Source organism: Myxine glutinosa, chromosome 4, assembly GCF_964187855.1.
Source record: "Myxine glutinosa chromosome 4, kmMyxGlut1.1, whole genome shotgun sequence".
Lineage (NCBI taxonomy): Eukaryota > Metazoa > Chordata > Myxini > Myxiniformes > Myxinidae > Myxine > Myxine glutinosa.
The window spans coordinates 214,988,202-214,999,923 of record NC_136264.1 but is presented as its reverse complement, the minus strand read 5'-3'; the positions used below and the strand labels follow the sequence as shown (position 1 = coordinate 214,999,923).

The 11,722-nt window shown below is 49.2% G+C and overlaps 1 protein-coding gene across 2 annotated transcripts in view; it reads right to left on the bottom strand.

Annotated features, from left to right (window-relative positions):
- Positions 1–10,415: 10,415 nt before the first annotated feature.
- Positions 10,416–11,722, bottom strand: part of LOC137425701 (alpha-1,3-mannosyl-glycoprotein 4-beta-N-acetylglucosaminyltransferase A) — a 102,685-nt gene continuing 101,378 nt past the window's right edge. For both annotated transcript variants that reach the window (XM_068114393.2, XM_068114394.2), the window contains exon 15: positions 10,416–10,916. In XM_068114393.2, coding sequence (XP_067970494.1) covers positions 10,878–10,916 — 39 coding nt within the window. In that variant the 3' untranslated portion in view covers positions 10,416–10,877. The remainder of the gene's footprint in view (positions 10,917–11,722) is intronic.

The window sequence follows — 11,722 nt, the reverse complement described above, 5'->3', positions numbered from 1 at the left end:
TCGAACGGCACCTCGGTGACGCGGAGGCCCGTGACGGCGGTCCGCAAGGCCTGGACGTCGGGGTCGGTGGTCTGGTACGCTGCCATCCGGGCATAGTCGATGCCGAGGTGGACCGCGTGGGCGACGGACCGGGAAAGGCAATCCGCCACCGCGTTGTCCTTCCCCGTGACGTGCCGGATGTCCGTCGTGTACTCAGACACGGCTGAGAGGTGACGCTGCTGCCGGGACGACCACGGCTCGGCGACCTTGGCCATCGCGAAGACCAGGGGCTTGTGGTCGACGAAGGCCGTGAACGAACGACCCTCGAGCAGATGGCGAAAGTGCCTGACCGCCAGGTGAAGCCCGAGCAACTCGAGGTCGAAGGTACTGTACCGGCGTTCGTGCAGGTGAAGCTGCCGGCTGAAAAACGCCAGCTGTTGCCAAGCTCCACGCACCCATTGCTCGTGCACCGCGCCCACCGCGTAGTCCGACACGTCGGTGGTGAGGGCGATCGGTGCATTGGGCGCCGGATGCGCGAGCATGGTGGCGTTAACCAGGGCGAGCTTCGCGCCCGCGAACGCCGCGTCCATCTGCTCGGTCCAAACGACGTCACCTTTGCCCGGCTTCCCCCGGAGGGCCTCGTGCAGGGGGCGCAGGAGCTGGGCGATGCGGGGCAGGAAACGGTGGTAAAAGTTCACCGTGCCCAGGAACTCCTGGAGCCCCCTGATCGTGCGGGGGCACGGAAACCCCTTGACCGCCTCCACCTTTGCTGGTAAGGGGATGGCCCCGTGCCTGGTGATGCGGTGCCCCAAAAAGTCGATCTCGGCGACGCCGAACCGGCACTTGGCGGGGTTCACGATCAGGCCATGCTGGACCAGGCGTTCGAAGAGCGTGCGGGGATGGCGGAGGTGCTCTTCACGGGACGCGCTTGCGACGAGGATGTCGTCCAGGTAGACATAGACGAAATCCAGGTCGCGCAAGACGCTGTCCATCAGACGTTGGAACGCCTGAGCCGCATTCTTCAAACCGAAGGGCATCCGAAGGAACTCGAAAAGGCCGAATGGCGTAATGACGGCCGTCTTCGGGATGTCCTCCGGCCGGACGGGGACCTGGTGGTAGCCGTGTATGAGGTCCACCTTAGAAAAGCAGGACATTTTCGCCAACCGGGCGGAAAAGTCCTGGATGTGAGGGACCGGGTAACGGCCGGGGGTGGTGGCATCGTTGAGGCGGCGGTAGTCTCCGCACGGCCGCCATCCCCCACCAGGCTTCGGCACGATGTGTAGCGACGACGCCCAAGCACTCTTGGAGCGCCGCACGATGCCCAGCCGCTCCAGCGTAGTGAACTCCGCTCTCGCCACCGCGAGCTTCGTCGGTTCAAGGCGGCGGGCCCGGGCGTCGACCGGTGGCCCGACGGTGGATATGTGATGTTCCACCCCGTGCTTGACGGCCACCGCCGAGAAGGTGGGCTGCGTGAGGGACGGGAAGCTGGCGAGGAGGCGGGTGAACTCGTCCGCCGCCGGGAGCGTACAAACCAACCTCGCCGGGATAGGACCGCTCAGCAAGTCGCTTGGCGAGCCGCACGTTTCCGCCTGGACGAGGCGCCTGTTCTTTACATCCACCAACAGCCCATTTGCACACAGGAAATCCGCACCGAGCAATGCCATGGGCACGCTGGCGGTTACGAACGTCCATTGAAAGCGTTGCCCTCCGAACCGCAGGGAGAGGCAGCGCTTCCCGAATGTGCGTATGGGCGTACCGTTGGCTGCAAGCAGCGTGGGGCCTCGGCCCGCTTGTCGGATGTGGAGGCGGGAATAACGCTCACCTGTGTGCCCGTGTCGCAGAGGAAGCGATGCCCGGACAAGGTGTCCATGACAAACAGGAGGCTGCCGGAATGGCCGAAGCTCAGGGCCGCTACCGAGCGCCGGCTTTGTAGTTTCCCGAGTTGCCGAACGAGCACGGCGGGCAACAATTCCTCGCCTTGTGGCCAAACCTGGCGTGGAAATGGCACCAGGTTTGCGGTGAAGGCGGAGGCCGCGGTTTTCGCGGTGGTGGTGGTGGGCGGGGCGTGGCAGCGGCCACGCGGTGTGCATCAGCCTCGAGATCCACGAGGTGTGGTACATCAGCATCAGCCCCGGGATCCGCGACGGCCGCACCGAAGCTCGCCCGCGTGTCACACGCCGCGAAAAACTTGTCGGCCTCGACAGCCAGCGCGCGGGGTTCCTTTATCTTGGAACCGGCCAACGCGAGGCGTACCTGGGCCGGTAGCTGGCGTAAAAAGAGCGCCCGGAATAAAAAATCCGGTGCTTTGTCCCCCAGTAGCGACAGCATGTGGTCCATTCGGACCGATGGTCGCGTGTCGCCGAGGTCGGGAAGGTCCAGGAGACGGTCGGCCCGTTCGTCCTCTGAGGCCGAACGTGGCGATGAGGTGACGCTTGAGCGCCTCGTACCTGTGGTCGGCCGGTGGGTTCCGCAGGACGGACACGACTCGGGCGGCTGTGCCGGGCCTGAGGGCGGCGATGACGTGGAAATAGCACGTCTCGTCCGCCGTTATGCCACGAAGCTGAAACTGGGCTTCGGCCTGCATAAACCATATCTCCGCCTGAGCCTCCCAAAACTCAGGGAGTTTCACCGCTACCGCGTTGCTGCTCGTCATGGCGCGTTCTGTAGGTCAGCGTCGGCTGAACTAGTCGAGGTCACCAATGTAGTGCGGTGCTATGCGCACGACTTGTCTTGCCAATAAAGGAAGCAACAACGTATGTAACCACAAGCGTCTTTATTCCACGGATCAAACTATAGCACTGCCGTGCTCGGGGCTGTGAGCCCAATGTATATCCCGAGGCCACGCCTACCCCTCGGGCGTGGCCGACACCCTCCTGGTGCGCGGAATGATGTCATCGCGCCAGCGAGCCATCGTGTCCGCCACAGTACAACATTTGAGAGCAGGGACATCGGGAGATCTGTGGGAGGTCGAGGGCTTGGGGGGGGGGGGGAGGAGGGGTGGGAAGGGGAGTGGGGGGTGGGAGAGGTAACAAAAAAAAACAACACATGGACACTGCGAGGACTTCCAGGAAAGAGGCTAAGAGATGGATGGTGAAGATAAGAGATGGTGGTGAACAGCTGTTTTGAAGACCCGGAGGGAGGAGTAGGATTGAAGAGAGTGAGGGAGTTTGTTCCAGAGGCGGGAGAAAAGAGGAATGAAAGAGTGAAGGTGAGCAGAGAGTCTTGATTTTGGCAGTTTCACCAGAAGAGGGTTGCAGGCAGATGTTGTGCAACCTGTCGCAATATTTGGGGGACAGAGCACAGACAGAGCTGGGGAAGCTAGGCCGGAGAGGAGTCGCTAGAAGACAGAAAGACCACCTACCTACCTGCGGTGAGTAAGTGAAAGGACCTCACAATCGGCTTCATCGCGGGAGATTCCAATGTTTCTGAAAGCTTTGGTTTCAACAGCATGAAGCCGAGCGAGGTGTGAGGCAGGAGCACCAGCCCAGAGGGGAGAGCAGTATTCCATTGAGCTGCGGAAGAAAGCGTTGTACGTGGTGAGGAGCTCAGGTGTGCCCAGGAAGGACTTCGCACGATGGAGAATGTCCAGTCGGCGACTGGCTTTGGAGGCCAGCTTGGAAAAGTGTTTTTCCCAGGAAAGATCATGGCAGATTGTGAGACACAAGAGATTGAGTGACAGAACTTCTTCGAGAGGATTGTTGAGAAAGTCGATGGGAGGGTTGTCCAGACAGTCTTTTCGAAGAGACATCGTGAGAGTGTGAGATTTGTCAGGATTGAAAGACATGTTCCACTTGTTTAACCAGTCTGATTTTGACCAGGTCTGCAGAGAGTGAGGAGGCTGCGGATTGCCGATCTGAGGGATGAGGTATGGAGCGGCAGAGAGTGAAGTCATCAGCAAAGAGATAGAGAGGATTTTCCAGAGAGTCGGAGAGATCATTGATGAAGACCAGAAAAAGCACAGGGCTCAGAACACTGCCTTGGGGAACTCCAGCCTGAACAGGAAGGGGAGATGAGAGAAATCCATTCAGGGCCACACGTTGACTACGACGAGAGAGGAAGTCCACAAGCCATGCGTGGAGATTTCCATGGATACTATCGGAGGAGAGTTTGGTGAGCAGAGCTGGGTGCGAGACCGTATCGAAGGCACGTGATATGTCAAGGGAGACAGCTCTAATTTCCTGTTTGACATTGAGGACCTCCATCCATTGTTGAGACAGCAGAGCAGCATGTTCAGAGTAGAGTGACCTGGTCGGAAACCAAATTGATGACCAGAGATCAAGCCATTTGAGAAGAGGAAGGATTTGATATCAGAAGCAATGATGGATTCATAATCAGTTTTTAATCATTATCAGATTAGGCAGTTTCGGAGAAGTTGGAAGTGTTTATGGACTGACGGACTAACTCGTTTGAATCTCGTGTACAATCGCACTTCTTGATAAATCTTGGTCCAATGGCAGCAGGGAGTGGACCACCGTTCAGATGGAGACACGGCCGACATCAAAATGGCCGTCTCGTACACATTTGGGTTTGGTATCTCTCATCTGTTCTGAAATTAGATGGGGTCCATAAATTAATCATAAAGGGATATCGATGCTTTGTAATATCATTAAGGTTAATGGTGAGAACAAGGCTAATACATAGAAGAGATACAAATTGAAAGATTAAGTTATTGGGTTCTGTCTAAAACTGTGGTACTTAACCTGGGTTCAACCGAACCCCATGGGTTCAGTGAGCCAGTCTAGGGGTTCGGTGGAGGTCCTCCGAAACGCATTGCAATTTTCTTTATTTTTTATTTTAGTTTTGTATCAATTTTGAATCTATGTGTAATTACGCTTATTATTAATATTATTATTATTTTGCTACGTATGTTACGAACGAATGGAAATGTTATTTGTAATTGTAGTCCCATCCCATTCATGGCTTCTCTGGTCTATGTTTAAGATAAGTTGTTTCACACCGACTGTAGTAAGTTGAATCAATGAGCAACTTGCTAATTATTCTGTTGATGGTGCTTACTTGCTTACTTACTTACTGGATTTTGGACTTTGCAGGTGTTCGGAAATTCCAGTGAATAGCCTCGATTCCCTGGTTTGCCCTGGTGTTGCCGATTGATCCCTGGTGTTGGGCTAGCGGCTAGGGTGCCGGCTTAGGATCCTAGGATCCTGGGTTCGAATCCCGGTCGATTGCTGAATTAACGCCAGGGGGGTTGACTCAGCCTGTCATCCTTCCGAGGTCGGCTAATTGAGTACCAGTTCACTGGTAATTCCCTGTTTGTCATTGAAGGCGGCAAAAAGGGTTGGCGTCAGGAAGGGCATCCGGCCGTAAAACATTGCTTCAAAAAGGGGACTAAAAAACAACAACAACCATGGTTCCCGAAAAAAGGCCAACCCCCGCTTGCGGGGAAAAATGGCCTCTAAAGGTGGTTATTTTATTTTTAGCCTCGATTAGCTTTCCGTGTGCCGTGCGTCATTGGTCGTGCCTTACTTTGGAGTTACTGATTAAATGAAAAGTAAGTTGGAAATGTTTGTGGATATGCAGGGCAGGTTCAGAGTTATATTAAAGTCAAAAGTGGATGGTGATTATAAAATATGATTGAATTACTCAGAAAATTAGGTGGAGGTGATATAACTCCTTTGGTCGCAATTCAAAACCAGCAATTCACAGTTTTCTATGTAATATTATAATGGGATTTGAGGTGACATGGAGTTGTCGATAATAAATCCTGTCATCATAACGATAAGTTATGTTTTCTTTGTTAAAATTTCTCAGTTTTCAGAGGGGTACTGATTATATTTAAGCATGTTCCTTTTTTAATTTTTGTCATATAATTATTTGCCCGAACTCAATTAAGATCAGTTTGTTACCTTCTTTTTTTTTTTTTCAGTATGTCGAGCAAAAAAAGCAAGTGGTCGGAGGATTACGTGCGGTACGGGTTCACGTGTTTGACGGAACAGGACGGAAGTCAGCGTCCTCAATGCATGCTTTGCAATGTCAAGTTGAGCAACTCCAGCCGAGCACCAGCAAAACTACGGGAACACTTCAAAAAATTGCACGGCGAGGGGCAGTATAAAGATGCAACGCTGGATGAATTCAAATTGAAGAGAGTCCGATTCGACACAAGTGCTACCTTGCCCACTCTCGCCTTCGTTCCAATTGACAAACCGATCCTCAAGGCGTCGTATGAAGTTGCGTACCTGATCGCAAAGCAGGGCAAACCGCACACCGTTGGCGAGACACTCATCAAACCGGCCGCATTGAAGTTTTTTTTTTTTTTTTTGTATACAAGATCAAGGCTCGTGAAAGAGCGAACATTAATCACACAGAAAGACAAACCGACACATAAAACATATAACATCGGGAGCGGTAGACAAGATGGGGAGAGAGGGGGAAGGACACAAACACAACATTTGAGAGCAGGGACCGAGAGACATGGAGACATCGAGAGATCTGAGAGGGCGAGGGCTTGGGGGGGGGGACGGGGCATGGGACGGGGGGGGGGTGGGAGAGGTATAAAACATATGGACACTGCCAGGACTTCCAGGAAAGAAGTTGGAATTTCAAACAAGGTGGATCTGGGGTGAATTAGCGGGGGTAGAAAAGATCAAGGTTTTGGATGGGGGAAGATAAGAGATGGTGGTGAACAGCTGTTTTAAAGACCTGGAGGGAGGAGTGGGCCAACATCATGGCCACTCATCAACATCATGGCCAACATCATGGCCATCATGGCCAACATCAACACCAAGATGGCCAACATCATGCTGGGAAAAGCTGCTGAAAACAAGTCGTCTCTCGTTCCGCTCTCAAATGACACCATCAGATGCAGAATCGATGACATCAGCGACGACATCCTCGCCCAGGTAGTCGAGAGCCTGACGAAATTCAGCGTTCAACTCGATGAGACCACTGACATTTCGAATTTGAGCCAGCTCATCTTATTTGTGCGTTATGTCAAAGGAGACGAGATCAAGGAAGACTTTCTGTTCTGCAAGCCTCTCGCAACAACGACGAAGGCAGTTGATGTGAAGAAGCTTGTGGACGGCTTTATTTTTTATTTTATTTTTTATATTTTTTTAAATACAAGATCGAGGCTCGTGAAAGAGCGAACATTAATCACACAGAAAGACAAACAGACAAACCCACACATAAAACAAATAACATTGGGAGCGGTAGACAAGATGGGGAGAGAGGGGGAAGGACACAAACACAACATTTGAGAGCAGGGACCGAGAGACATGGAGACATCGAGAGATCTGTGGGAGGGAGAGGGCTTTGGGGGGAGGCATGGGAAGGGGGGGTGGGAGAGATATAAAACATATGGACACTGCCAGGACTTCCAGGAAAGAAGTTGGAATTTCAAACAAGGTGGATCTGGGGTGAATTAGTGGGGGTAGAAAAGATCAAGGTTTTGGATGGGGGAAGATAAGAGATGGTGGTGAACAGCTGTTTTAAAGACCTGGAGGGAGGAGTGGGATTGAAGGGAGTGTGGGAGTTTGTTCCAGAGACGGGAGAAAAGAGGAATGAAAGAGTGAAGGTGAGCAGAGAGCCGAGATTTCGGCAGTTTAACCATCAGAGGGTTACTGGCAGATCTTGTGCGACCTGTAGGAATATTTGGGGGACAGAGCACAGAGAGAGCTGGGGGAGCAAGGCCAGAGAGGAGTCAGTGGAAGACAGAAAGACCACCTACCTGCCTGCGGTGAGTGAGTGAAAGGCCCTCAGAGATAGCTTCATCGCGGGAGATTCCAATGATTCTGAAAGCTTTGGATAAAACAGCGTGAAGCCGAGCTAGGTGTGAGGCAGGAGCACCAGCCCATAGGGGAGAACAGTATTCCATTGAGCTGCGGATGAAAGCCTTGTATGTGGTGAGGAGCTCAGGTGTGCCTAAAACGGCCTCTCGTGGAACATGGTGTCTGCAGTTTGCTTGAACAGAGCTCCAGCCATGCTGGGATGCAACTCCGGTTTTGGAGCGCTGGTGAAGGCCGATGCACCACACATCATCGTCACGCACTGCGTCCTGCACATAGGCTATGAGGCAGACCCCCCAAATTGACCGGTCGGTACCATACAGATGGAGTAAGGCTCATTGTGATTTTTAGCAAGATATATGTCCCTAGATATGAAAAAAAAGTGATAGCAGTGTATAACTCTCGGCCATCTCTGTGTTATCACCTGAATTATTATTATACGCCTGCTTCGCTTCGCCAAAAAATGTGATATTTGCTAAAATTGGAATAAATATGTTTTTAAGGACCACCGAGTGCCGAGATCGAGATCGTATTTGTTCGAGAGATCATGATAAACCTAGAGTGTGGAGCAAGTTTGCATGCATTGTGAAATATAATGTAGCTGATGTTACAAACCTACTTTAGGATACTAGCTAATACCAAAAATTACACCGAGATACCAAAAGTAGTAGACGAATAAACCTAAAATGTTCAAAAGCTATGTTTCGTTCCAAAATATCAAAATTAGGGGGTATGGTTGAACATATTTTGAACTTTGCCAAAATATGTGCCCCAAACAACCACCATATTACAAAGTAATGATATATTCCAATGCAGTGGTTCCTTGCGAAGATTTTGAGGGGTCAAATGTTACTCTGGGAGTTTTCATTTTTGAAATATTGACAAAAATGTACAATGTGAATTCTGAACTCGAAGCGATTTCGACCACTTTTTCACTACATTTAACACATTTTTTGTCATTATATCAATATTTTGATAAATAACCCCCACAAATGTTCTATATTTCTATTACTATATTAGTTGGCATCCAGTATGCAAATTATTGGCACTCTGTGGTCCTTAAAAACATATTTATTCCAATTTTAGCAAATATCACATTTTCTGGCGAAGCGAAGCAGGCGTATAATAATATTTCGGGTGATAACACAGAGATGGCCGAGAGTTATACACTGTTATCACTTTTTTTTCATATCTAGGGACATATATCTTGCTAAAAATCACAATGAGCCTTACTCCATCTGTATGGTACCGACCAACCCCCTTGGCTCATAGCCTATAATAATATTTCGGGCGATAACACAGAGATGGCCGAGAGTTATACACTGCTATCACTTTTTTTTCATATCTAGGGACATATATCTTGCTAAAAATCACAATGAGCCTTACTCCATCTGTATGGTACCGACCAACCCCCTTGGCTCATAGCCTAACAGACACGCGCTGGCATCAAAAACCCTGCCTCCAAAACTGGCCAATGTTCTGAAAATCGTCGTTTAAACTGTGAATTACGTGCGAAGCCATGCTCTGAATCATCGCATCTTCAAAGAGCTGTGCAATGAAATCAGCTCTGAATTCGAAGTCCTTCTCGACCACTCTAACGTTTGATGGTTATCACGAGGGAAGGTAGTGAGCCGTGTTTTTGCCTTGCGTGTAGAATTAGCCCTGTTTTTGCGAGAACACCAGCATTGCCATGCAACGCACTTCCAAGAGTCAGAGTTCATCCTCGCCTTGGCGTACTTGGCTGACATCTTCAACGCACTCAATCATCTCAATTGCCAGATGCAGGGCGGTGGAGTGAATGTCATCGAATCTGAAGAAAAGCTGAGTGCTTTCCGAAAGAAGTTACCGTTGTGCGAACAGAGAACAACAACTTCGCGAACTTTTCGCTGCTGGACGAGTGAGTGAGCGGGATCGAAGATGAGTCTGAAGTTGGAGGCACTGCTGTACCGGGGGAGCTTAAGCAAGCGATTGCCACGCACTTGGATGAGCTGGGAAAGTCATTCGACGGCAACTTCCCCGACCAAGAGAAATACCCAGCATGGGTGCGGCAGCCCTTTACTTTCGACGTTGCAACGGCAGATATCAACGACTAATACCTCGACGACCTCATCGAACTTCAGCAGAGCCAGACTCAACAACACCTCTTCGGCACAACAACGCTCTCAACGTTTTGGTGCTGCCAAATGGAAGGGTATCCTCACATCGCTAAAATTGCCCTCGAGATCCTCACGCCGTTCGTTACAACGCATATCTGCGAGCATGCATTTTCGAAACTGGTGGACATTAAAACAAAGAAAAGGAGCAGGCTTGCATGCGAAAATGATTTGAGGGTGGCCCTTGCCAAAACAAAACCACGCATTTCCCAGATCGCCTCCCGAAAAGAAGAACAGAAAACACATTAAGATGCAATTCTTCTTAATTTTTTTGTCAAATTTGAGGGGTTCCGCGAGTGTTCGGTGGGTTTCGTTCGGGTTTGGCGCCTTTAAAAAGGTTAAGAACCACTGGTCTAAAACAATAATAAACATTGTATGGCCATGTGTCACGACCCAAACCTGCTACAACGCTTCTGCAAAAAGAATGAAGTGGCTACTAGAGTTAAATGGTGAAATGCAGCCAAGTGACTAATACATTTGAGATGATCAAATCAATTTGTTTATGAATGAAACAAAGAAAGAACCACACAAGGACGACCAGTTATGCAAAAGATAAACTTGAGATTTATTTTACCCAATTTAAATTCACTATGTACAGTGGCAAAGCTCCAGACAGTAAGAATCAGACAAATTAAAGGGATCCGATACAGTATACAGTATCAAACAAATAACTAATCCATAATTAACATGCTTTAAATGTTGAAGCTAAAACATACAAGACATACACAACATCAAAGGGAAACGTGAGCGATTTGGCCTCAGACTTCCTTCACAAGAGCTGTTGGGAGCATTGGTTTCTACGCATGATTAAAGGAAACTATGATGGGGAAAAATAGAAACTTTAACCTCAAGGTTCGGAGAACTAACAGGAGTAACAGCACCGTACCGTATGGTACAGCATGGTATGGCCTCCAGAACCGACCTCGCTCAGTGCTGTGCAGCAGTTCGATTTATTTAGGATCTTGGGTGGGTTCATTGTGGTTTTTCCATAAATAACCGTGTGTTATGTAAGATGGGAAGTCGATTCTCGTTCTATTCGAATCTGTGAGCAGAGAAAATAAATACATAAAAATTACTTCTTGTGCAAAAAAGGAGCCGTGAGCAAAAAATATATACCTAGTGAGGTTGAGTAAAAGCAACTGTGTAAAAACGCACTGCGTTACTAGCCCGATAGATATAGTAGCTAACAATAGGATACAGTGACAAGAGCATGGCACTATGATGACTCTACAGCTAATCCATAATCATTTCAGAGAATGAGTTTATGTGCCCTTGAATCAGGGATTGCATCATGAGAGCAATCAGAAACCCAAAAGTACCAGAAAAGAAACATCACACTGGGCACAGCAGGTCGGACAGAAAACAAATGATGTGAAGACATTATTCAGGATACTAAAAGTGCATTGGTCTCAATATGCTATAAAGTGTGGGCAAGATGCCCCTGTCAGGAAAGGTGGTATAAGATGTTCCCCCTCAAAATAGGTCCCGTCATTCAGCAAACTGAACATTTTCCTTTTGTTCTACCATCAGCAGGAGAGAACTCCAGTACAAATGTTTAGGATACTGAATGGGGGAGAGGTGAGGATAGAGACTAGGGCCACCTTTCCTGACTGGTGCATATTGCTCCACCTACAGTCGTGGCCAAAAATATTGGCACCCTTGCATTTCTTTCAAATAATGCACCATTTATTCCATAAAATTGTTGAAATTAAAAAATATTTTTGTATCCACATTTGTATTTCTTTTGTTTACAGTGGAACAAAACATAAAAAGCTGAAAAATTACTAAATCTTAGCTTATTCCACACAGAAATCATAAAATGGCCCAGACAATATTATTGGCACCATT